Source organism: Erithacus rubecula (assembly GCF_903797595.1).
Source record: "Erithacus rubecula genome assembly, chromosome: 2".
Classification (NCBI taxonomy): Eukaryota; Metazoa; Chordata; class Aves; order Passeriformes; family Muscicapidae; genus Erithacus; species Erithacus rubecula.
Window position 1 is genome coordinate 77,832,288 of NC_136685.1, and position 27,947 is coordinate 77,860,234.

Consider the following 27,947-nt stretch of genomic DNA (forward strand, 5'->3'; position numbering starts at 1 on the left):
AAATTAGTAGAGCCCTTTCAAAGAAGTGTTTTTCATGAAAAAAGGGGAGAAAGTGGACCAAGAATATTACTTGATGTACCAGCATGAGCAGGGAAAGAAAGGTAATACAGATTAGAGGGGCAACATAAAATATTTTTTATTACAAAAGCTTGCAGTGCCATGCTGTGCATTCGTAGGGTAATTCCAGAAAAGATCTTTATTTTTCTGGGAGAAAAGCTGTCCCCTAGCAGAGGCCTTTTCCTGCACTCTATTAAGATACATCTGGTCCAGCATGAAATACAAACTGGAAGCAATACAAAAATCCTCAGAATGGATGCCATGAAAGCCAAGAGATATCTAAGCTATATTTCAGAGAAATCACAAATTGACAATCAAACTGTGGTACTTTGCAAAATCAGAAGGAGCCATGACATTTTATTTTTGCTTGAGGCAAGTAAATGCCATTTTAGAATTTGATGACTGCCTCATTCTATGGATTCACATTTAATAGCAAAGACTCAGTATGTGGTTTTTCCTGTGCCTCACAAAAGGGTATTGACAGATTTCTTCTCATGCCTGGCTCCTGTAAGAATTTAGAAAGATGCCCTTTAGGCTGCAGAGATTAATGGACATATCATAGATCAATGGGTGGTTTCCTGAGGCTTTATGCACAGTACACCATTGCATGTCTTAACATGTAATTTGCAGTGCATAAAGGGAGTTTACTTTGAAACAGCTGTTAGTGGTCCAGCAGCTCTTTCAAAGATGGGTATCTTGCATGTTGCACATTCAAATGAGCAGTCAGCCTACATAGGGCTTAGCACTTTGGTTATATGTAGCTAGAGAGGACCCTGAAGTGAAAAAATATTAAAATTGTGAATAAAAATATAATAAGAGTTGGTTAGAGGGGGGAAAAGGCAGCTTGTTAGGATAGAGAATACTGAAAGAAGAAAATATAAGGGTAAGGATAGAGAAGCTATGAAAGAAAGATGTAAAAACTAGAAGAGGAAAACAGAGAAGAAAAATATCTGGGAAGAGGGAGAAAAGGGTATTTCTTATAACTGTTTGAAATAATGAGTTGTGAGACAGACTGGAGTTCTGCCTCAAACACAGCTAGATATGTAATGGAAAACCAAAAGTAAATATTATGCCAGAGAACTTTAGCCAACAACAGGGCATAACCTGGGACATGGGATGAAGTAGTGGTCCCAGACCCACAGATTGATTACCCTGACAGCTTTGCTGCACTTGCACAGCAGCTTGCTGGAGCTCTCCCCCATGTGTGGCTAGTAAGTATTTGAGCTAGAGCTGTAAACCTGATCTCATTGCACAGAGCTTCACTACTGTGAACTGTGGGCCAAGTGTTACAGAGTCTTCCTTTAGCTCAGCAGGACCTGAATAACATCTGATAGAAAAAAGTAGTACTTGACAGAGTCCACATATGGCCTTTTTTTTGCTCCTTTCCCCTCCTCCATCCCCACTCATCCATAAATCAATGTGGTAATTGCCTCCATACAATCAGCTGAGAGAGAATGTGGTTGCTCACTGTTTCATAATTTTAGACTGTTACAAGCCATTGACTCGTGCTTTAGGCATGATAGTGCAGCTCTTCTTTTGTGCCTATCCTGCTCTCAGTGAGTGGGGTGCAGGGGAAACATTTACCTGATTGTTTCAGGGAATTCTTGTCTGAAGTGTGCTCCACCATGGGATACCTGCCCATGGCCTTCAGGGAAATGAGGTTGGACGCAGTTTGCTTGGGGTTTGGTTTGGTTTGGTTTTGTCCTGGTGGGCTCAAGGCCATATGCTGCAGTGACATGTTCAGCCACTGCCCTTGTGGTTCTGGCCCAGAGAGGTGCCACCCGCCCATGGCTCCCCTCACAAAGGGCTGGAGCTCTCAGAGCTGGGGAAAACATCCTTCCAACAGATCCATTATGGATTTTTATGTAGCTGGCACTAAGTAGAAGAAAAAAACCATCTAATTCTTTGGGAACTGGGTTTCTGTGTATTCTGCCCTTTATTTTCAGTCTGAGAATGCTTTGTTTCTGTTTTTATACAAGAGATTTATTAAGTAGATCCCTGAATGCATTGCACTTTAGCTTAAATGACTTGTTCATCCCTTTTTTTGCCTACAGAAATATATCCTCATCATGTCAAGACACGGACCTCTAATGACCTAATCTAGAAATTCAATCTGAAACCTCATACTGAGGAAATTTGATGCAAAGTGCCTATTGGAGAGTATCTTTCATACTCTCATGTCTCTAAACAAGGCCTGAGTGGCTGGGCCACATAACTATAGCTAGGTATAATTTTGAAAATCCTCACAATCTTTTGGGACAATAATATATAATTACAAAATGGTGGCTTGAGAGCTTCCCTTTAAAAGATTTTACCTCGTGCCTGTACTGCCAAGGTACAAACATACCCATTAATCAAGGTGTACCACAAACCTCTTCCCTTGAAAAATGCTTGCTCAGTGAACATGCTACTTTCAATTACAGACAGAGTTCAAGCATGCCTTGGTCATTTGAAGTATTGCACACTGGTTTCCATGCTGTGGAGAGGCACTGTGATGTGCTACCTGAAAAAAAATCTCTCCTTTATATTCAGCTAGCATTTCAGGCAGCACTTTGGAGCCTGGGAGAGATTATTGCTCGTGATTGCTGTTCATAAAGTTCATAGCTGGTCTCTTTTTTTTTTTCTGTAAAGAATGCTATTTTCCCCTTCACATTACTTCCAGATTGCTTTATTTCCTAGGAAGCTCTGGAGCAATTTACATGCCTTTTGGGTCATGCAAGAAATTTTGTAGCCAGCTGAGCAACTGGATGGAAGTTAGGTGTTCTCCAGCTCAGACAGATGGTCTTGTTTAGCAGTCACTTTTTAACTCTGTAGCCTAACAAGGATTTGTCACTCTTTTCAGAACTATTGCTAATATTTTGAACGCTCGCAGAATCTTCCTATGGAACTCTTGAAGCACTTCACAAACATGATAGTATTTAGCTCTTATATTAGTCTACTAAATAAAGAGATCAGTATTCTCATTTTAGATGGAAAAGCTGAGACATGAGGAGGAGTAAGGCTAGTTATCTAAAGGAGATATCTGACATCAGGTAATAGAGTTCTTGTTCAGACATGCTGGTAACAAGTAATGCATGAGAATGTCACTGAATTTTGCAAATGCTATTTCAGTTGTTATTGTTGCTATTATTTTTGACAACAAGAGTTGTGTCCAACACTACAGACAAACTGAAATGGCAGCAGGTAAAGCATAGGCCTGACAAATTTTGAAAGGTGACAACAAGGTGGGAGAAAGAAAAAAAAAGGCACAAGAGAGGGGAGACTATAAGGCACCTCTGTGGTCAAAAATGAGCATGTTATCCCTTTTGTATTACAAAAGACATCTGAGTAGATCTGAGCTACTGGTGAGTACAGAGAAGACATTTTGCACTGAAGATGTCAGTGCTAGTGGGTCTGTCCTTCCTTCTGCAGCTTGTGAACATCCATACCCACTCATCTGACTTCTGCAAGCTTTGCTGACACCAGTGGTATTTAGATGTGCATGTCTCAGATACTGGGGGACTTGTGTCATAGCAGAGGGAATCACTTAGAGGAAAGTCCTCTGTGCCTTGCACAGAGGCCAACCAGTGCTTTATGTTTTCCTGTCACTCTGTGTGCATGAAGAAGAGAGATCATGCAACCTGTAGGATTCTGATGGAGACCAAAGTCCAAACTTGCATTTCTTGTACCTGCAATCTTGTATTCTCAGCTGCATGAGATAGGGAAAGTGAGTCATTTTTCATACAATCAACAGCTGGTCAGAGGTTCATTGCTGGAGCAGAAAGTGATGCCAAGATCTTTGTCACAAATTACAGTGTCTCTAGTGTACTATTCTCTTCAGTTTCTTGCTTCTCTTCTCATGCATGTTCTCTTTAATTAGCTTTCCTTTGGTTCTTTGCTGCATTTCTTACCCTTCTTGTGTTTTCTGGCATTCTCCCATTGTAATCTGTATGGCTTTTTAAATCTTTTTATAAATCCTTTGTACTAAGCTGTTGATCTCAATCACTTACTCTCCTGGTTATACAAGGGTGGAGACAGTGTGTTCCTATCTGCAGTGACAGTCCACACTGCCATCTTTATCTACAGAGGTGGTGAACTTAGGACAAAAAAAACCCTAAGAGCTACAAGATGTTTTGAAGCTCAGCCAGGACACAGAGACAATATATTTAAAATATTTTCCTACTTCCATTCCAGATTGGGCATTCTTTATTTCCTTAACATCTCATAATAACAGAAGAGGAGAGGACATTGAAGTGGACAGTTCAAACTGAGAGAGTTAGCATTTTAAGTGGATAAGTTAGACAGATCAAGAGCCAAGATAAAAAATGCAGTTTATCCCATTTTTCTGTTTTATTGAAGTTATCATTCAAATCTTGCAGAGACAACATCTGGAACAATATTCATTTTAATGTGGCATAAATTATCATCATAAGGAATGTGGCAGAATGATCAGCAGCCAGAGAGAAATAATTTCTGAGATGGATAGCTAACATTTCTTGAGAATTCAGTCAATTAAGAAGTATGATTGCTTATTTGATCACATCAGCTAAATTACTGAAACAAACAGTAATGGAACAGTATGAAATGCAGATGTGATGAAAAATATTTTGAGGCATTATTTCACAGATCTAAAACCTGAACTGTTTCCCAGAGGCAGTTGTTCCACAAAAATAACAGGGCATTTCTTGACTGACAGCAGAATAGAAAAAAAGAAACAGAAAAATAAGTTGCCAGTCTGGCACAGAAGTTTCTTAACTATGGTTACCATCTCTACATTTTGTTTACAAAATACAGCAAGCCTGTAAAGCCTGTAAAATTATGTTTATTTTCATTTGTATTGTTAGAGCCAGACAGGTAGACAAGACAGTACAGACACAAGACCCAGACTCTGCATGAACCAAAAGCCATGCTAGAGCTACAATGAAATCTAGCTTTAACTTTCCCAGAGATTTTATCTTGTGCCATTGGACAAACTGTTTCATTTGCCTGGCCCTCTATATCTTACCTGTGCAGAATAAAGACTGTCATGCCATGCATTTTGCTGCTTAGTAGGATGAGGCTCATACATGAGTTATAGGCATTGGTGAAAATCTCAATACTTGGGGGATAACCAGGAGTTTTACCAATTCCAAAGAGAGAGAAGAGAGAGAGCACATTTAAATTGGGCTGCAGAAATGAACAGCCAGGATATATTTATAAGAGTTTGGAGTGTTCCAAATGAACTCTGATCAGAGGTGATAGGTCTGCACATCTGTACTGACATTGCCCCAGCTGCCTCCGAAAATGACGCCAGTTTTCTGCTATTTTGTTAGCCCAGAAGAAGTCTTTTAGCAATAATTAGTAGTTTTGCATACTAATTACAGAAAGTAATTTCTCCTGCTTTAGTTTGCAATAGACTTCCCAGCATAAAATTTTTTCCAATGGTGTTTTCCCATTGCTGGCAAAGCATTTTTATAATGCTTTAAGGATGTGCACTAGTGGTTTCCTCCAGGAAGACCTCCCTGCTGGTGCTGAGGATCTGATCCCAAAATCCAAGTGAGAGAGGTCAAATCTAGGAAAAAATGGAAAAGACTGATGCCAGAATTAAATTGTTCACTGATGCTTTGATCGTCTCCATGAGACACTGTGATGGGGAGATAAGATGGACAATAAACAAACCAGGGCAGCTGGAGTATATCAGGTCTGGCTCAGGTAAAGGATTTAGTCTTCTACTCAAAAAACAGCATGGCTGCAGAAGGGATAATGGGAGTTGTGAAGTATTGAACTGATTTAAACATACTGGTCATCCATGATAGATAGGAAGTTGTCAAGGAAAAGAAAAGACAGGGGGAAAGAGAAAGAAAAAACAGAAAGAAAACCAGGTTAACATTATTATTATTTCAATAGAAAAAATGTAATATTAGCATGAAAGCCAGGTCAGTTTTTTTTAAGGCTTTCACAGGGACCCCCTAAATATTTTACACAGGTTAATACAGACATACTGCCTGTAAAAATGTGAAAGTTCCAACCGTAGTTCTAATACTTAGCATTCAAAATAGTCACCTAATCCAGTATCAATGACACATTGCCACTTTTTCCAAAAATAACCCTGCAGCCTTGTTCATTCCAGGCAAAACTCTGCACGGAGCTCGTGCTCATTAAAACATAAAACATTGACCAAATTATGTATAAAGCTGCTTAAGATTATTTTCTATAAAAAGACCATTTCTTATTAAGCACTACTTTAGCCTCACATTGATGGATTTGGAGCAGGAATTCCTAGGTGAAATTCTGTGCAAGAGATCAGACTGAACAACACCTTTGACTTTAAGATCTGTAAACTACTAAAAGAGTAGAGTTAGTTTACCTGTCTTATGTTCCTGATGCATGTGATTTCTTTGACTATTTTATACTGTTTAGCACAAATAAATATTCGTCCTTAAATTTTTCCTAAAAATATTTATTATAGTTCTTGTATGTAGAACTCATTCAGCATCCCAGCCAAGGAGTAGAAATAATATGTGAATTAGTTGACAGTTTCACATCACTGACTAAAAAAACCCAAGTAACTGGACAACATAAAACCAATTTTCAGGCTTCAGTTCAGTGAACAGCTTTAATGAATGTACTCAGATACTGAAGAGTTCAGAAATCAAGAACAAATCAGAGAAAGAGGAGAAGGTTGAACTTACTGGTGCTATATTTGTGGTGTACATTTCTATTGTGAGGCTGATACTGTCCTCTTTGCATTCTCCTCACCACCACTGCTAAAGCCCTGGGCCCTCTTTATCCCTTCTACATTGTTGGGGCTTCTGAAACTGCTTTATGTCTTTTATGCTGTCATATTTACCTGCACCAAAAGGCAATGCAAACCAGTTTACAGTTATGTATAGCATCACCTTTTCCATGTTATCTTAGTAAAGAGACTTGTAACAGTTCCATTTTAAGCCTTTATTTCAGGTTTTATAAATCCCCCTGCTTCTAATTATGTCAGGCTAAAGACAGCAGTATAAATGTTAGACCCACAGACTGATCTACAAGGAATGGTAAACATCTATTTTAAAATATGAGTCACAGAAAAGGCAGTGATTTGGCATAGCCTTTTTTTTTTTTTAATGCTAGGCTTTTATTCACAGGAGAACACAAAAGCTCTGACTCTTTACCTTGTAATTGGAGATAAGTTGAGTGGATTTAATGGAACTACATTATTAAGAAATAGAAGAAATTGACTAAATTTTGTCAAGGGTCATGGTTTTTACACTGTCCCTTACATGAAACACAAGAGATTACTTCAAGAGATTCAGAACTAATACACAGAATGAAGACAAAAATACTTTTCTTTATAAAGTATATGAATAGTGACTGCTCTGGGGGTTAATGAAGGCAAACCTTGAGGGTGAATTACCAAGAGGAGCAGTGTATTTCCTTAGAAACAGCTACTGTTTTACATAGTATTGGCCATTTATGTGTTGAGTGAAAATTGGTATCCTTGTGTTTTGTGAATGAAATGCTGGAACTGCTGCTGCTTGGAACAGTAAAGAACTGGTGCAGGCTACCTGAAGACTGGGAAATGGCTTTCATTTGTGGTTTTGAATAGTTGGCTAGGTGGTGCCTTCTTTGCCTCACTGGTCACTTAGAAGTTTCCCAGGCACAAGGGTTAATCCAGGGAGTATCTGAGAGCGTGTGACCCCTACAGTTCCATCAGACTGCATGGTTACCTCCAGAAGAGGCACTGAGAGAGCTGGCCAGTGTGCTCACCAGTGTCTTTGCAGGCTGAGATGATCAGGGAGCCAGCAGCAGGTCAGGGTGCAATGGCCAGGTGAGCAGAGAGTTCACAGGTAAAATCCTGGCTGGGTGGTGCAGTGAGAGGACTTGTTTGTTGGGCTGTCCCCTGCTTGATGCCAGTAACAGCAGGGGTACCACAGGGTCTGTGCTGGGACTTGTCCTGCTTCACACCATTTTCAGTGACCTGGGGGAGGCAGCAGAAGACACTTCTGTGGGGTTTGTAGATGGCACCATACTGGGGGCACCAGCTGACAGGCAGGAGGGCAGGCTGGAGGGACAGGATGGATGCTTTGGGCATAGATGGGAACAAAGCTGTGCTGCTCCATAAAAGCAAAGGATGTAATACAAATGCACAGCTCTTTCTCAGCCCCCTCCAGCTGTCTTGTTTACAGTGCAGCTTTACTTGTTAGTTGTATTTCATTTAATCTCTCTTTGCAAGTGATCTACTGGGTATTGACCAGTGCCAAGGGCAAGGAAGCATCACTCCACAGAACTATGCTTACTTCAGCTTTCAGTATGTTACTGTTTCTCTTCTTGTCCCTCAGGCCCTCATAAATCTCATAAAACCCTTTTCAGATTGAAATCCTGCTCTTCCCAAGCTGTAACGTGTTTTACAGCATGTATTTCTCCACAGTTTTCTTGGTCTCTTGTTGACAGTCTTTAGTTATCCATTCCTTGGCTGGTAAATATCTTCCTTATTTTCAAATCTATCCACTTGGTTTTGTTCAGAGCAATGCATGGGGATAATGAGTTGGCCCACAAGTGCCTGACACTGCTTAGTTCTTTCTGGCACGCCAGTGTTTCATAATACTGAATCCTGGGAATGTCTTGAAGAAGCCAGCAGCATTTTCCCCACTTGCACATCTCCCAGAAGAGCTGCAAGCTGCCTGGATTTCTCTAACAAATTCACTCAATGGATGTCCTCCCATAAACAGTGTTCCAATAGTTTAATAGATTTATTCCAGAATATGAAAATAAACAGTTGTCTCAAATGCCAGTTTTAAGACTTGCAAAATGGAACTATGTACATGCATAAGATGAGAGCATAAATCAGCTCAGTTAAAACAGCTTTGTAAATATTTATGAGCACAGGGCTCCTCATTTCACACATTTTACTCTTTCTCTGTCCTCGTCTTAAGTTTTCACTTGCTTTAGTTTATGGCTAGTAGTTTGGGCTGAGTACCTGACTTTGATAAATGGCTGCTTGTTTTCCCTGGTATTGTATATGCCACAATCCTAGACCTTTAGTGGCTGCAGGTGTATGGTCTACAGGAAGAAACATGTTTGTATGGAGGGGCACATTCTGAATTCTGATGGACCCACATTGTGTGAGGTTTAGCAGGCACCACACACTGGTGAACTAAAGCACAGCCTGGAGTTTCCTACTTGAGCTGCCACCTCTCATTTGGCTGCAGGTGAGGCAGGAGCCACATTTCCTCTTGTGTTGGTATCAGAATGGGGCTGGTTATTCAGAAGGTGAGGAGAGGAAGATTAAAAAGAAGGTTGATAGGATGAAAGATAAAGGTGTGGAATGACAGAGATGTGAAGAGGCTGTGAAAGAGCAGTGGCAAAAGAATCAGAGCTGTCAGGCTACAGCAGAAACAGTCTAATGGGGCCTACAGAGATGGGTTATCGTCTCATGCAAAAATCTTTGTCTCCCTGGCACTTTCTCCTGTGGCCATGGTCCTTCCCCAGGCATCCTGGCCTTTTGGTGGCACAGAGGAGGGGAAATGACATTTTTACTCCTTTCTTTGCAGCAGTCACAGAGGAGAGCAGAAGGATGCAATCATGTAGTCATTTTTTTTCAATTTTTACAAAGGTGTGCATGTGCTTATTCTTTCCATTTGTATCCATGTTAATGCTGGAATTTCTATTGCTCTTCATTAATTCACACCAAAATCTCTGTCTTTTCTCCCTATTTCACTAGTACCAGATAGCACCATGTTGATATAATAACCAGAAACAAATTCTAAAAATAAACCTACTGATAATTTCCTAGTGTTTGACCAGACCTTTGAAGTTCCTGAGTGGTCAGTTTGGACTGAGATAAGTGCTATCATTTTTCTTCTCTCTTGTCTGCTGGCTTTTCAGCCTTTTTGAAATGCACCCCACAAGGGGGCTGAACAGGAGGTGCTTGTGGCAATTCAGGATGGATTATTCTCATTGAGGAATTGGCTTCTGCTGTTTCATGAGAGGCTTTGGCAGATCAAAAGCTGTTGCTGCTGAGATCCTGCCAGGCATGCTTTCCATGTATTTCTGTATGTCTTCACTGAAACTGCGTCGGATCAGTGGAATAGGGGAATTTGGGTATGAAAACATTTTTCATTGTGTTTACACATCCTAATTAGAGATTTATAAGGACAGCCAGATATGCTGCCATTTAAACAATTACTTATATTTAATTGTGTTTGTATTTTCATTAGTGAAATATAACTGAGAAAGACAACTTATTAATTTGCATGCAGACTTATCAGAAGATTTCTGTACATTGTACAAATTTACATCATTTAATGTCTTCGCTTGCATTTAATCATACTCATGCAGATTTAAGTGTCTTCCTGACTGCAGTGGTATCATTCATTAACAGTTACCCTGAACTCTGATGATCATAGGTTTGCCATAAACACAAAAAAAATTTTCTTCAAAAAGTAGATTTTGGAAAGCTTATTGGTGATTTTTCCTGAAGTTGTGACTCATTTTGTGTCTTTAGATACTGCTCAAGCACACTGCTGGTGTACTTGAGGAAATAAAATGCTCTTTGATCAAGTAGGATGTTTGTCTTTGGTGAGATGTGCTTAAGGCTTTTATTCTTTCATTTGCATAGTCTGTAGTCACTGGCATTTCCCAGGGATCAATACTGGCTCCATTCTTATCCAACTTGTTTGTCAGTGGCAGAGGAGGCACCTCAGCCAGTTTGCTGATGACACCAAACTGGGAGTGGCCGATGCACCTGGAGGCTCTGCTGCCACTCAGTGGGACCTTGACAGGCTGGAGAATTGGGCAGAGAAACAAAGGGGTAAAAAAGGGCAAGTGCAGGGTGCTGCTCCTGGGGAGGAATAGCCCCAGTGCCTGGGGCTGACCTGCTGGAGAGCAGCTCTGCAGAGAAGGACCTGGGGGTGCTGGGGGGTGACGAGTCGTCCATGAGCCAGCAGTGCCCTGGTGGCCAGGAGGGCCAGTGGTGTCCTGGGGCATCAGGAGCAGCGTGGCCAGCAGGACAAGGGAGGTGACCCTGCCCCTCCACTCAGCCCTGGTGAGGCACCTCTGGAATACTGTGTCCAGTTCTGGGCTCCTCAGCACAAGAAAGAGAAGGAGCTACTGCAGAGGGTCCAATGGAGGCCACAGAGACAGTGTGGGGTCTGGAGAGTCTCCTGTGAGGAGAGACTGTGGGAGCTGGGCCTGCTCAGCCTGGAGAAGAGAAGGATCTCATCAATGCATTTAAACCTCTCAAAGGAGGGTGCCAAGAGGAGTGCCAGACTCTTCTCAGTGGTGCCCAGCAACAGGACAAGAAGCACTGGCCATAAGCTAAAACATGGGGAAGAGCTTCTTTCCATTGAAATTGGCAGAGCACTGGAACAGGCCACCCAGGGAAATCATAGGTTCTCTGTCTGGAGACATTCAAAACCCACCTGGATGAGTTCCTTTGTTACCTGCCTTGATGGGAGGATTGGACTGGATGATCTCCAGAGGTCTCTTCTAACCCTCTTGTGATTCTGGGGTAGTTAGTAAAAAAGTACATAAGGTCTTTTGTAAGTAACTTAACTTCCAGCTGTGTCCCTTCACCTCGTGTTTCCTGATGGCCAGTTCCAGGCAAGCTACATCCATGGCTTTCTGCAGCCCCCAAGTTGCTTTCTTCAAGATACCATGATCTGCACATCCAGAACAGGGGGCTGAGGTGCAATCCACATATGATGAGCCAAGGGCCAGTGGAATGTAAAAATGTGGAGCAGCCACCAGGAATATTTCAAGAGCCTCTTGAGAGAAACTAATGATGATACCACCCTCCATCTACTTCCTAGAAAAAAGAGAGCATCATTCTGGTTTTTTTAACAGAAACTCTGCTTCTGTGAAATTAATCAAGAACAGGAATGTATCCTCATATGAGCACATGCCTCATGCAGATGAACAAGTGTAGTCTGAGATATTTCCTTGAATGTGCAGAACCAGTTCTTTTTATGCAACAGGGAGCAGCATGCAAACCCTCATAAGCAGTGGTCATGATGTTACATACCTGCTTTCACTGCAGTCCCACTCCTTCATCTTGGACAGTCCAGGACTGGGTTAAAATTGTGCCTCTCCAGAGACCTGAGATTGTCAAGGACCTCTGTTGGCAACACTAAGTACAGTAAATGCTATTGTATTATCCAACAGTAGCAAATTAAATAATCCCACTCCCGTCACTTTCTAACAGGATAATGTTAAAGGCATTCCTCTGGGATGGAGAGTAATAATTTGCTAATTCCCCTCAGTATTTCAAGCTTCTCAGTATTGCAGCTAATTTTCTCTGAGTACCTTATTAACATTCACAATGACTTTGCAGTCCCACCCTAATAGCTCTCCGCAGAGGCAGTGACTGTGAAGGTGAGAGTTGACAGTGACATGTTTTCCTCCTTTTTCTCTGCAGACTGTATTATCCTGGTTTCCATCCACTGAGGGCTGTCCAGCTGATGAGAGTGGGCAAACTGCAGTGCAGTCAAGGCATGTTTCCTCAGGCACTGGAAACCTTGAAACAGGTCAGTATAGTGAAATATTTCTTCTCTATCCTCCTCCCTTGCTTCCCCCCAAACTGCTGTGTGACTCCCCCCTCATGCCTTTGGATACTCCTCACCACTTCTTCCATCAGTGATGTTTCCCCAGGCTGCAGCTGGGTATGGTGATGGGTCACTGTTGCTTCAGCACAGCATTTCAGGCACTGACATTCTCCAGCATCAGTCACAGCTAATTACAGTTTGATAGCTCAGAGGTGCCTGGATGAAAAATTACTATTAGAGCTGAAGAGATAAAATTATCTCAGTGCTTCATATGTTCCTTATTCCCATAGCAAAGTGATTCTGAGAGCACAGAAAGTACAGGAAGAGGAGGAGAGCTGCAGTTTCTACTTACCCTCCTTATTCCCTATTAGATTCTGTGATTTCAGACTGCAAAACTTTGTCTTTAATGTGTGCATTTTATTGTGAGCCACACTGAAATCAACAGGCATGTTTCTTGATCCCTCCTATTTCTTAGCTTTGATCTGATTTTGCAGCTGTGCTTTGTTAGTTACATTTCAGCTTTAAGCCATCCCTCTTGTACCTGAGCTGACTTTTATATTCATTTCCTTGTACCTCAGGCTCTTATTTGTCCTGCTGTTATATTGCTGTTAGTATCATCTTAAATATATTAAATAATCCCTTTCCATGTGCAACATGTCCTCAGGATGTAGAATCTTGCCTCCCATCTTAAGTCCTCAATCACTGCTGGTGCTTTGGAAGATGTGCTGCTTCTAATTTCCCTCTCTCATGTTCCTGACTGTCCTGTGATCAGCTTGCCCTGAAGGCACCACATGCTCCTTGTGGCTCCCTGTCCTGGCTCTCCACTCACCTCCAGTCCTCACACAGCTCCTCGTTGCCTTTGCTGGGTGCTGCCAAAAGCCACCTGGCCCAGATATTTGCCCGTATCTGCTGGGCAGGAGCAGGACCAGTTGTGGCACCAGTGCTGGAAGGAGGTGAAGAATTAGGCTCTACATTCCCTTTGATTAATCCTCTTGCTATATGAAGTGTTTTTATGAAAGGGTGGGGGCAACTGATTGGGATGGAAGGGGATGGGTGTCTCCCTGCAGGTGGGGGAGAGATGCTTTTCCACTCCTGCCCAGGTTCCCCATAAAGATAATATCAGTCATTAATCTCTAGGTATTAGTATTTTGTATTTACCTTTTCTTCAACCCACATATCTTTGTGGTTTTAACATCTGATTAATGATACAAGCTGAAATTCTGATAATTTTCATATGCTGAAGTAATAAATTAGAATTTAATATGATGCCACTCTTGCTAAGTCTTGGTATAACTTAAATCTTCACTTGATATATTTTACTTAAATTATAGCCAATTCTGATCATAATAAAGCAGACAGAAGAGTAATCAATTTTATTTTTATGCATTATTCAGAAGTATGTCATATATCTGTCATGTGCCAGATAATCTCTCTGCTCTTTCCCCTAAAATATTTATAATTTCCAAACATTCAGACTTTCATTTTTAGCAGTGGAATGAGACTTCAGACAGAGGAGCTTCTGAATTCATTGACACTGCTACAATTATATCAACAGGCATTGTTCTAATTGCATTTCTAATGTGATACTGCATTAGATTAAACTGGAGCAAATTCCCCTAGAGACAAATGCTGCTGGCCAGTGAAGGAGGACATTGCAATGGAGATTGATATGTTTTTGGTGATGCAGCTGCCCACTGCAAGCCAGATTGCTACTCTATCATCCTTTGGAAACTGAGCAATGCCTAGCACAGAAACCTTTTCTAGGCCATGACCCCCCCCCCCCACCTTTCTCTGAAAAAGGACATTAAGGTGCTGCTTGCCCTTCTGTGTCATACTTCAGTGAGCTTCCAGGGGAGGCTCCAAGCCATTGGTGCTCCACAGGGACAAAGTAAATGCTTTACAACTGAGAATCTGTCATGGCATTGCCTATTCCCTATTCAGCCTCCCTTTTTTCACCCAAGTGTGGGACAAGGAGAGACTGAACTCCCACTCCCTGGGAGCACAGCTGAGAAGAGGAAAAGCTTCTTGTCATCCTGTTTCCCCATGTAACTTCTTCAGATGAGCAATTGATTCACTTCCTTGCTGTCTGCACCGGAACAAATTAGAGGAAGAATATAATTCCCAGTTTGTTGTGACTAAAGGATGTGATTCCTAATATTACTCAGATAATGTCCTAGAGTTATATGAGAACACAATTTGCCCCTTTGTGATTAGATGTGTCAACAGAGCATGCCACATGCTCAGAGCAGAAACTCGATTACCTTCTCTGCTTCATTACTCTCCTTAATACACTCTGACACTGAATAGCAGCACCCTGTTGGAGCCCTCGTCAGAGTAATTTCACTGTGGCATTAAGAAGGATATGGAAGGTGCAGAGGAACTGGGACCTGAGCAGAATTCACCTCAGATATAAATCCTGTTTAATCAGGCAGAGCCTCAGAGCTGCTGGGGATTGACAGCCTCTCTGCAGCAGACACACAGTCTGTTAAGAGCAGTAGATCTTCACACTGGGTTCTGCAGCCCAGCCCTCACTGCTGCTCCTTTGCCACAAGAAAATGAATCACTATCATAACCACCTTGCTCTTAGAGCCCTTTGGGTTTAGCTCTCTGCCCTGTGCCCCCAAAGAAGGCTTAAATAATGTAGAGGGCTTTATGTTGCCCATTAGGAAGAAATCACCCCCTAAACTTGTATTAGGCCCTGCAGAATCTTATTTGCTAGATTTTGAAAATATAAGTTTTACAGAGAGGCAATACTCCTCTGGAATAAAAACTGAAGGTAGCCCTTGGTTTATTTTACAACCAACATGCTATTTTTAAATTTATATACATATATATGAAAGACATAATAGAGGACAGATTGAATTCTAGATCTGGAAAACTTTTGTCAGCAAAAGACATGAACTGGAGCCCAGTCTGGAAAACAGTTTGAAGAGCCTGGCGTGGTATGGTCATGGGAGTCCTTTTGTCCCCCATGAGCTGATGGGTACAGCTGTCTTGTCTCATGAATGTCTACAACTACTGCATAATTCCCCTTTTTATAGAAATCGCTGCTGTAGAGGCAGAGAGCACAGGAATTGAGGTAAAATCCTTTTCACAGCAACACTGAAGAAATCCCTTCTCTAACTGTTTGCTTGAAACAATGAATTGTTTACCAGCTGTCATTGATGGTATTCCTGTGCCTGCTTTAACAACTTGCCCCCTTCAATCAAGAGAGATGGAAAACCACAGATACTCCCTCTGAAATACTAGCCTGCACTTCCTGCCACTCATTTGCTTGCCCTGTGACAGAGCTGAGCCATCCTGCATTGCCCAGGCTTCCCCACTCCATGGCCATGTCCTGTCCCATCCCAAACCAGGCACAAACACCTGCGCTGCTCCTCATTTGCATTCACGGAGCAGCAGCCCTGACTCTGAGCTAATGAATGGGTTTTACTCTTCAGGGGGACAGGGTGTGGCTGATTATACTGTGGGCTGTGTTGTAGTTTCATAATTAGATGTGCTCTTTAAGCCGGGAGGGAGACCAGATTCATTCATGTGGTCACATGAATCTGCTCAGCCTCAGCTCTGCTGGTGACCTGTGGGATGGAGGGGAGCAGGGGAGTGGGCAGAGAGACCACTGCTTCTGTCCAGTAAAACAATTCCTTGCACTGGAGCTGAAATTATCCCCAGTTTTGCACTGGCCTTTGCCAAAACAGCTAGATAACCTAATACCAGTTGAATTTAGGGATTACACAAGTCATTGTTCTCAGCTCCTTCTGACTCGCACAGCAGCGTGTGAGATGGTACATTGCATAAGAATTATTTCCTCCAAGGAAACAAAAGGACAAAGACTAAGTGCTTTTGTCTGCCATACTTAGGAAGGAAAAGGAGTGGAAAGAAAATGGAGGTGGGAGAAAGGCAGCAGTGGTACCATTAATCAAGAATAAATTTGATATTAAAGATTATTGGTTTTTAATGGAGGTATATGTATTCAGACATCTCTGGCTGTGCATCTCAGGGTGTCAGGGCCCAAGTCCATCACTGTGAGCCTGGCCTCTATCCTGTAGAGGGGCTGAAGATCCAGGTCAGCTGTCCCAGGAGCTGTCACTCAGATGTACCCAGATGCACAGCTCCTAGCATACATCATTCACAATAAATCCATCAGCTTTCTGGGACAGGGCATGCAGGCACTGTGCATCAGTGTGGCAGGATCCAGGGCCGATTCACTCAGCTCTAGGGTGATCCTGTCCCCTCCTAGTTAGCCTGGGTACAGCTGCATGTTACAAAAATTTAGTATTTATAATTTTGTAAAACACTTTTTTGCCATTTCTAAAAGCAATGAAAGCATTTCCATCATTCTTTTTAACTGAGTATATTTTATCATTTACTAGTAGGCACTGTGTTAGCTTAAAACATATTTGACTCTTTTTAGAGCTCACTATGATTGTTTTGACTGATATTTCAGCTTGTTCTTCCAATCTTGTGCTGCCTCCCTCTTCTAAGTATTAGTAAATTTGAAGCAAAAATAAACTGTGCTGGAATTTCCATATGCTTGCCAGTGTCTGTAATTTGGAAGTAGGCTTTCATTCATTCCACAAAAATATATATTTACTTTTACCAAACCAATTTAAATGAGGCCCCTTCCTCAATTTTTCTTCTCAAAACATATTTCTCTGCAAGTCAAGGCCATTTTAGCTGAATTTTGTCAGCTGACTGAACAAGGAACCCTTTGAAACACAGGCTGCATTTATTTTTTTGCAATTTTTCAGTTTAGGATGATGAAAGTCTGTGATCTTTTTCTCCTGCCAGTACTCTACTAGCTCCCTTATTCCATCTTCAGAAGTGCTGAGTCAGCTCCCATCCAGGACTTCCCTCCTTGCAGGAGGAATTTAATAGAAGGAAGAAGCAGAAATGCCATATGAAAAGTGATGATCTAAACATGAGCTGGGCAAAGAGCATTGCAGACGTATCTGTGGTAGGAAATCAACAACACTACAGGCAATATCAGCAAGCATAAATTAGCCCAGCAGTAGAAGATGACAAACACAGAGAGAAAATAATCCCTGGGAAAAGCAGCAAAGACCCATTCCCCTGCATGCCTTTTGACAGTGAATCTATTAATGTACTCGTTTGTTTGATGCTGCGTTTAGTTGCTCCTGATAGAGTTAAGGTAGTTTATTCCATGGGTTAAGCATTAATCCATTTCTATTTTTACAGGACTTCCAGGCTCCTATCATCATGAACATCACAGTCATCTTTTAAATAATGTATCAAAACCTTGAGTGTTATAGTTGGCTTTTTGGTGGACACAGACCTTCATGTCAGTGCAAAAGTTTCTCTCTCTGCTCTTCCAAACATCCAGTTGGGCAAGGTCTTTGTGGGGTTTGGCACCTAAGAACAATGTGTCAGTGCCTCCTCCTCTGCCAGGGACAAGTCACCATGCACTTTGGGATGCTTCAGTCTTATTTCAGCCATGCTGTGCATTTGAGTGTGTGCCAGTCCCCTGAGGACCAGAACTTACAGCCCACCCTGCTGCAGGGTCCAGCCCCTTTGCATGGTCTGCACAATGACTAACATGTCCCTTTCTGTTCTTTCCTAAAGGCCTATAATGTTATGAAGGTGACCCATGGGACAGATCACAGCCAGATGAAGGTTTTGATGGAGATAAAGGAAGAATGTGAAGCCATGATGAGATTACAGTGAAGATAATCTCTAATCTGGAAAACAAAATATTCAAGGATAAAGAAAATGGGTTTTTATTTCATTGTGTAGCTTCTCAATGGTTTTAGTGTCTTTTCTTTAGGTCCTATTTGCTTTACAAAAAATGTTTAATATTAGTTTTGCTGTATGGTCTGAATTGAGTTGGTGTTTGGCAGAATTCCTGTAATTTTCAGAGGATTTTTTTATCATCAATCATCATTCTTATTGACAATAACTAACAACACCTAATTATTTGATTGTCAGTATTGGGAAAAGCATACAGAGTCTTCATGAGTTACAAAGTAATCTAATTCCATTGATATCAGCAGTCAATTTTTTATATCAGTTTATGCCAGCAATTAGGAATGTCTTGTCAGATACATTATAAATTAAGAGAATATACTTTTTCCTTTTGTTTTGCCCTTTGGTATGGTTTTCAAAAGCCTGATCAATGCTCTTTGACATCAAATAAGTTTCCCAATGTTTTAAATGAGATTTTCTTCCCTCCCCACAGATCTGCAGGGTTTTGTCCCTCTTCTTCCATTTCATACCTACATTCATTTCTATACTGAATAGTAAAATGGATTAAATAAAAAATTTATCCAAAGTGGAAATTGCTTACTCTGCTTTTTCCCATTTTGCTAGCTTCAAGAGTTTCTCACTTCATAACAGTTTTAAAGACAGATATTTGGACCTGTGAGGGCAGTGCTGTGGCTTCTAGACCTTTCTGAGTTTCTGGGGTTTGAATGTCACATCCTCAAATAGAGAAGCCCAGAGATCAGATGTGTCATCCGTGGGGAAGACAAGGATGCACATGCATGCTATTTCCCCATGCTCATCAGCAAGAGAATTGTTCTTGCCAGAGCTGTTGATTTCCATTTTTAACACAGAAACAAATATTAACAAAAGCCAATATTTATGAGGAACATTGAAACTTAAATAATTTAAGGCCTTTGAAAGTATTGCTTCAGGTGTGTCACTCCTCTAACAATTTATTGCTGCTACTCCAGCCATGACTGTTCTTCATTAATCCATCGTTGTTGTAAAAGTCAGGCTTTTTTCACACCAGTAACCTGACACCATTAATTATTACAAGATGAGAACACATTTAGAAAGAAAATGAACACTCTAGGCGTAATTTACAGCCATGGCACACGAATGCCAGTGCAGAGGAAGATATCTCCTTTCAAGACGTTTGAATTTGTTCCAGCGTTTGGAGCGTTCAGTTGCCCGGCAGTAATGTGCAAGCAATAACCTCTGAAATGCAGAGCAGCTCTGGAGTACACAGCATGGCTTGCTGCCAGAGGCCAGGTCGTATCAGCCACCCAAGAAGTGCAGTAATCCTCACAGAAATTCACTGCTTGGTTGGGTCTTCCTGCTGTTATAAAAAGGAAATTGTCTGGGGGAAAGGTCAGGCTGTTGGCAATCTGTCTCCACCCAATGCGCAATGCAAGAAACAGAATTGGCACCAGGATGGTGTGAGGCTCAGGGTCTTGGGGACACCACTGCCTTTCCTACCCTGCCTGTCCTTCTCTGGGCTGGTCTGAGGAGGATCCTTGGTGTGGGGGCATAACCCCTGCTTTATATTCATTGCTGTTGATGCAAAACTTCTTCAGCTTGGTCAAGGCAAGAGTCGCATTTTCTGGTTATTTTCAGTCATTTACTGAGCAATTTCCCGTGGAGATTTCCATGCACTGACACCACCAGAAGGGCTGACAGTGCTGTAGGGGATGTTGTTATGGGCAGATTTTTTCTCCTGGTGGTCCTGCTCCAGTCTGTTTTCTGCAGAGAATGCTGGTCTGTGACTGTGGAAGGATTTACCTGAATGCATCATTTGAAAGTGTGGCAGCCAGCAAGGGTGCCAAGGAGGAGGCAACATTAGATAAGCACTCATTTCAAATCAAGCAATGTTATCTTTGCACAGACATCATGTTTCAGTTTTCATGAATAATATCTGTCACATTTTTCAGGTGCTGGTATTAATGGTAAGATAAAGATGCTAAAGTCAGAAAGAGGCAGACTGAAACATTATCTGTAATGCTGGCAGATTTGCTGCTTGCTTCCCACAGGTTGGAGGCTTTTCTGGTGCCTTTTGGAAAGCAGTAGTTACTTGAGTAACTCAAGTTTAGGATTGCATTTTGAGTTACTTGTGTTTTGTCATTCTCCCTTAAATTAGTCCAGGAAAAGCAGTGCTAGATTGAACTCAGAGGGAGCAGAATTGCACTATGTGTTTGGAAGAAAAACAGTAGCAGAACACAGAAAAAATCCATAGGGAATGATACAGTTTTGCTAAGAATAACTGATTACAGTTGAGCAGAACATTTGTCTTAAAAAAAAAATGCTCCCCAAACTCTGTTATTTCTTTAAGCATGACATATTTCTCTGTATCCATGCCCCTCAAGGGTGCTGACCTGACGTTGGAAGTAAAAACTCTCCAGGACCTTGGCATACAGAGTATTGTGCAGTGCACAGTAGAGGTAGTAGGAAGTAAAAGAAAAGCAGTGAGGGAAAATGCAGCAAACCAGGTTTTTAGAGCTTTGACCTCTTTGAGTCTATCAGCCTGTGTGTGAAGTCTGTCATGCATGAGTTTCTGCCAAGAAAACTCACCCACTACTCAGCCTTTTTTCTGCTTCTCATTGTAACCTTCTTCTCTGATTGCTGGGGTTTTAACTGAGCTTTTCTTAGACTTGTTATTTTTTTTACAGAGCATGTTTATGGAATACAGAGGCTATTTCCCCACACAGTATATTTCAAGTAGTCCCTGGCCACTGCAAAGCTCTTAATGAACAGAGTTTTATTTTTCACAGAGGTTGTGCCAATTGTGAGGATTTTTTCCTGAATCAGAATTAAACCTCCCATAAGACAAGAAGGAGGAAGGTCTTGCAATTATGGACATGGAGTTCTGGCATGACTTCTTTTCTGCACCAGAAATTGTGTCTGACCTTGGGCAAATCATAAGGAGTTAGACATCCACACTTGAGTTTCCTTATTGTTGATCTTTGGAAAACAATGGGAAGGGAAGGGAAGGGAAGGGAAGGGAAGGGAAGGGAAGGGAAGGGAAGGGAAGGGAAGGGAAGGGAAGGGAAGGGAAGGGAAGGGAAGGGAAGGGAAGGGAAGGGAAGGGAAGGGAAGGGAAGGGAAGGGAAGGGAAGGGAAGGGAAGGGAAGGGAAGGGAAGGGAAGGGAAGGGAAGGGAAGGGAAGGGAAGGGAAGGGAAGGGAAGGGAAGGGAAGGGAAGGGAAGGAATTGGCTATGACACTTTTAATAACTCTTCCTCACATGAACATGTCCAGATTGGTGTCAGAGCTGTAGCAACAGCTGTGTTTGTGTCACAGCCCTGCCATCGCTGGATGTGGGTGCCAAGGGGTGGGAATGGCATCATTGTAGCTGTCATAACTGCAGGTGTTTCTCTGTGAAAGTTCCTCCACAACTGAGTGTCAAACATGGGCAGAGAGCTGTGAACTGCCCCTTCTATGCTGTACTTCCTTCAGAACAGATCTTTGTTTCCACCCATGGAGCTTCAACAATATGTAAAGAACCATCAGAAAATCCAAATCCAGTGCTTTTGTTCAAAGTCGTGTTAGAATTCCTCTTTTCTCTTTTATTCAGATGACTATATTCTCTTTCCTTTGAATGTACATTTTTCTAAACAAAACTCATTTCCTTTATTACAAATTTAATTAGCCTGAAAATACATTTGTTATGGACGTTTTATAAAATGCACTCTACAAGAACATCCAAATGTGAATTTTCCCTGCCCTAAGCAAAAGCAGAGTACCTTAGTTGAAAGTCTGGTCTGCAATTCTTGCCATTTAGCACAATGGTTTCTGTTTATCCCCACAACAGTGATGTGTAAGCCAGGCCTATGTGATCCCCATTAATATTTCCTGGGGAAAGCTCAATGTTTTTGTTTGCTCTGCACTTCTGATTAACATGGACAAATCAATTCTAATTCCATCATTTCTTAGACTTTTTGTAGGTTTTAATAAGAACCTTAGAGATTCCCTCCCCCCCATATAAAAGAATAACTCAGGATTAGTAATTAGGCTTCATACAGTCACAGCTCACACCAAGGAACCTAACAGGTTCTTTATAGTTCCCAGGAGACCAATTAACCTTCTTTTAAACATATCTCTATATAGCCACTGAGACAGGCACACACAGAAATGCATACACACAACAAGCTTTTCAGCAGTCTCACATATTCCAGCTGCTTGTTAACCCAATTCTGATGGGGCTTATGGCAGGAGGGCAGGGCTGAAGCATCCTGCCCAAGTTAATTTTAACTCTAAAGATGACTAAATCACAACAAACCACAATCTCATCTAATTTCCTTGCCTCCAGCACAGAAGGAAGAGAATAATCACACAGCCTCTTCTATAATTTAAGTTCCCCTCCATCCCTTGGGGTGGGGCAGGCACCACTTGCTGGTCCCATTACCTGCTCCTGAAGACACCAGCTAAAGAGCCTGCTCTCCCATCTCTGTTTCAGTTAAGGGCTGGTCTAGTAGGGCTAACAAGATGAGGAAAGAGCAGTGATTTCTTCCTCCGCCCCTCCAATTCAGCAGCTCTGATTCCCAGTCCCAGAGGCTCCGAATAGGAAGGTGGCAAATTTACATATGTCTTGAAGGAGGACTGCACTTTAAATCACAGGTGATCCCTCTTGACAATTCCACTTGACTTTCAGAGCAGGAGCCAGGAGACAGTAATAGAGAAGGGTGTCTGATGAGAAAATTAGCAGAGCACCACTCTTCCCCTCCCCCAGACCCTGTGCTCTGAGCAGTTCTTGCCTATTTACTTTTAATGAAGCTCCTTTTAATGAAGTATTTCTTGTGCTGTCTTCCTGTTTCCATCTCTCCTTGTGGTGCTGAGAATCCCATGATAAAAGAGATAGAGAAGAGGTCTGGCCTGATCCTCCCTGTTCTGTCCCTTGGGGACACCCAGGGGATGTGTTACGAAGCCATGGAGCTGCCATCCCTCCCACCAGCAGCAGAAGCCCACAGGAAAGGCTGCTGTGATCTTTGAATGGAATTTCAGGTATCACACTGCTGTGGGGAGGAATTGCTCTTCATACCTATAGTGGCAGCCATACAGCTGAGGGACAGCTGGTAGTCTGAGAACTGGAGTAGCAAAGATCACAGGAGCACAGAATGAGCTGAGCTGGAAGGGACCCTCAAGGATCATTGAGTCCAACTCCTGGCCCTGCACAGCACCATCCCCAAGAGTCACACCATGTGCCTGAGTGTATCACTGCTGGGATTTGCCTCTGCTCTTCCCATTCCCCCTTGTTGTACTTCAGTCTCCTTGTCAAAGTCATGTCAAGCTCTGCGGAGTCTTCAGTGAGGTACTGGTAATGTCTGGATTTCTGTTCTCTCTAATGTCATTAACATTGTGTACCCAGCTTGTGCCATGTGTAAGACTGTGATCAGAATACAATTACTGGGGAGTGATGTTCCCCATCATGCTAACAGAAATTATGATTGAGGAAAATTCTTATAATGACTGGGGAATGTTAATTTCTGAACATCTGTGGCTGAATGCACCAGTAAACAACCGTATTTTTAAAGGTCAGAGTAATGAGGATATACAAAGGCTACTTATCATTACCAAATGTTTTCTGTGGGGACTGTTACATAATTTGTGAAAAATAAACAAAAATCTGATTTTGTGTTTTCTGCAAAGACCAGAGGAATGCTGATCCCAAGTCTGGGAAGGGGCAGCCTGCCAGCAACCAGGCAAGGATGCTGCTTTATTTACTGCTGGCAAATAGAAAAATCAATGAAAATCCTTCAGATGGGCATTGTCCAAATTCATGTCACTGGGGCCCCAAAGCAGTTTATGTAATCCATGTAAAGTGAATGATACACCCAGGCCACAAAACCATTTTACCATTAAGTTCCAAAGCCTTGGCAAAACGTCCTTCCAAGGTACTGGAGAAGCTCCTCAACAAACCAACATTTCTTCTGCTGTGAAAGAACCCTTTGAAATCTGCTGCTGAGTGACATAAAATGATGGTTATTGGATGATAGGAGTGAAGGGCTTTTCCTGCTGGTGAACTGGGGAAGGACTGGTTTGCTTGGTTGCTCTGCAGAGTCGGCACAGGTCTGCAGCCCTGCAGTCTTGCTCCAGTCCAGCCCATGGCCAGGCAGGTTTTAACTCAGTGTCTTCCTCTTGACTGAGGTGTGTCAGGCAGGACAGAGCTGGGCAGGTATCCCAGCTCAGACCAGAGCCAAATGAGGAGCTGAGGGAGGCAAAGATGGATTTTATTCCTGCCTGATGTGACCCCTGAAGCAATACCATCCTCTACAGGTGGGGGAATGCAACCATGTGCCAAAGCCAACTTCAGAGCTTATTCCACTTTCCTCTGTGCAGGACAAAGGGGCCTTGGGTGTTGTTTGGAGCCATCCACCTCACTGCAATGTGAGCACTTTGTGAGCCTCAGGATCTTCCCTTTTCCCTGCTCCTCACTGCCCACTTTGTGTCCTGTTCTGTCTCTGACACAGCAACATCAGTGACATTTACCCTTGTAAGAAGATATCAAGTGTCCAACTTCTTTTGCCGGGGGAGGAGGGAGGGAAGAGAGAGCGAAAAGCTCTCTAGAAAATAGCAGCCACAACATCATAATTTCTGAAGGGGCATGGAAACGTTAGCTTTTGGCAAATACCAGAGAGGAATGGTAAAGCAGGACAAGTCCAACCCCTGCCCTGGCTTTGGATCACGGCAGCTGTTCTGTGCCTGCTGCTCTCTGGTACCAGCTGAGCCAGGGCTGTTCTGGCACTGCCCTGCGAGGGCAGTTTGCAGGGATTTGGGCTCAGCTCACCAGCAGTTTGTGGGGCAGGGCTTTGCCACCTCGGGATGCCCATGGAGGGGGTTTGCAAAAGGCAGCCAAGGAAAGACAATCCCCTTAGGATTAGGCTGGGATGCCCTCTGCAACTGCCATTGGCAACTCCCATGAAAAAGCTTGAGCAGTTTACCAGGTCAAAATGGTGAAACCCTCAAGGCAGCAGAGAGTCCCAGGCAGAGGAAGCCAGGTTTGGCACCTTGTCCCTGTGTCAGTCTTCACTCAGCCCTGCCCTGCCCTCAGGCACTGGATGAATTTTCTCACAGTGAGTGGCCCAGCTCCGGGCCAGCCAGCATGGTCCTGCAGCCAGGAAGAACTTCCAGGATGTGGCCAGGTGTAGGATTCCTTAGTGAAATGGGTTTGCAGCTTTCCCACCTAAAACACAGGTTTAACTAGAAGTCACCTTGCTGTGCGCTTATAAAAAAAAAAAAAAAAAAAAAAAAAAAAAAAAAGTCCTATTCCATCTTGCCTAGGAAAGAATTTCTAGGGTCATAGAATTTAGGGCTCAAAGGTTTACAATCCCAACAAGATAAGGCAGTATAACAGCCTCCACACTTTATGGTGTAAGCTTATGAAGAGGTCAAAATGGCTTAGTATGAGGGTCAGTTTTATTCAAAGCCCCTGTTTGAGGAGGGGAAATAACATCCTAAATCTTCATAGCTGGCTTTGATATAACTATTACATTATAGGAGTTTGGATTGTTTGTTTTTCTCTCCTAGCCTCAGGTTTTCTGTTTCCAATGAGACAACAAAATGAATCCCAAAATGAAATGATGCCTCTGAGCAGGCCTCTGTCCAGCTGGTGCCATTCCATGTCCTGTGCCTTTGTAGGGATAAATGAGGAACTATCATTGTTCTGGGACATGTCAAGGGGCTGTGCACAGGCAGCACCACTGTCCTGGTGTCTGTGTGATGTACAGTGGTGCCAGTTCAGAACGGCCTTAAAAGCACTTTAATAAGAAACTACAGATAGCTTTGCAGCAACCTCCTAGAATGCTTGCATGCCTTGACAGATGACTATGCTAAAATACCACAAAGAACTGGGAAATCTCCATCTTGAGCCATCATGTGTTGCAAATATGTGGAAAACTTGGGAAAGGAAGGTATTAGCAATGACATAAAAGCAAGCAAGGAATTATTCAGAGGAACAATACACAAATATTTCATCAAATGAGTCATGGATGTCTAGGTGATTCTACTGAGTGGAGATATCAGTCCCAGAACAATTTTTTACCAAGAAAGTATTTCAGTGCCCTGGTACTCTCACACAAACTGCAACTCCCATCACAGATTTCAGGTACAAAGTTGTCTTGCCAGGCTACAGGTTAATTTAGTGTGCACACAGCCTTTGTGACTGACCTGCTCTGTGGTCACCTCATGCCACCACAGTGTTGATTATCAAGCAAACTGGAATAGGTACTCCCATTGTTTTGGCAGCAGAAAGAAGGGCTCAGTGCAAAGTCTGCAATCCACCAGCTTAGGGGCTGTCCAGAGGGTTTTCTGTGGATTTCACAGCATCTTAATGGCTTTACATGTAACCTTCAGAAATGTGTTTTGAGCCTCTGGAAACTCAGGGCAGGTTGAGCCTGAGCTCTGCCAGCCCCAGGGCTGCACAGGTCACCAGCCACGGGGCCAGGAGCCAGCTGTCATCTTGCTCATTATTCCAGTAATTGCCGTGCCTTCCGTTGTCCCCAGAAATCAGGAGAAAATGCTGTTTACAGTGTCTTGCTTGGCTCCCTCAGTGCCTCTTGCTGGGTACTGTGAGGTTTCCATCAAATATGGTTTAGCAGCAGGCAGCTTGCTCTTTAATAAAACCAGACAGCTGCCCTGACTGTCCACAGCATCCCTGGGCATCCAGCTAAAGCACAGGCAGGGAGTGAGCAGAGCCCCTCTACACGGGTGGGCACTGACAGGCAGGGTGAGGGGGAGCAATCTGCTCCTTCAGTGCCACCAGAAGCTCGTTTCAATCCAGCAATTCATCTTTTGAAAAACTAAATATAGCAAAACATCAGGGTTTTCTCCCACCACCCTGGTTTTCTGTCGTTCAGGGAATGAAGATGAGCAAGGATGGGAAAGGGCCAAGGACAGTCCCTGCTCTTTTTAAAGTGAGTGACAAAGGTCCCTCATTGCTGGAGGTGTGACTTCCTCTCCACAACAAGCCCTGAGTCCTGCACATAATCCTGACACGTCTGGTAGCACTTGGGTTCCTAGGAAATAGAAATGGAAACATGGATCTGTGCCAGACACACACACAACTGAATACGTTTGGCTGTCATTTGGTTGGCATGAAACTCACAATCTGATGCAGAGCATGGGTGCCAAACCTGTGCTGTAAGGGTCCACAGAAGAGACACATATAAACATATATGAAAATGAATGCAGGTCTTTTCCCCAGACAAGCATCCATTGAGATGGACTGGGTTTTGGCTGTCTAGAAGCTTTTCTCAAGTCAGCACTTGCCAGGATAGTTCCTGAGAGTGGACAGGACCTTCTTCTACCTACTTGTTCCTGGAGGTTATGAAAGTGGTCTTTGAGCAATGTAAGCATTTGTGTGGTCACAGCCAGCAGAGCTTTGCTCAGTGGTTAAATAGCAGATGCCATCCTCCAAAACTGCCAGATCGGCAACTGTCAAGACTATTGACTGTCATAAACCGTAAAATCCACAGATGGCCTTTTGCAGAGCAACTAAATATTAACTTCGTGTTCATCTCAAAGACCGGGAACTGAATTTTCTAGCCTTCATCACTCTTCAGTGTCTCCCAGGCAGATATTGTCAGCCAAAATGAGGGTGAGCTCCTGAGAGCCTGGTTTGCAGATGGGTGTGGGAGAGGAACAACCTGACCTCCTGGTTTTCCAATAGTTAGAGCTTATTTGGGGCCCTA

General features: G+C 42.8%; 1 protein-coding gene across 1 annotated transcript in view; it reads left to right on the plus strand.

Moving 5' to 3' along the window:
* The window catches only part of SMYD3 (SET and MYND domain containing 3), a 369,857-nt gene extending 351,016 nt beyond the window's left edge, over positions 1-18,841 (plus strand). Inside the window, exons 12-13 of the mRNA XM_079327644.1 lie at positions 12,422-12,530; positions 18,129-18,841. Of these exons, the coding sequence (XP_079183770.1) occupies positions 12,422-12,530; positions 18,129-18,230 (211 nt within the window). The 3' untranslated portion in view covers positions 18,231-18,841. The remainder of the gene's footprint in view (positions 1-12,421; positions 12,531-18,128) is intronic.
* Positions 18,842-27,947: the final 9,106 nt, after the last annotated feature.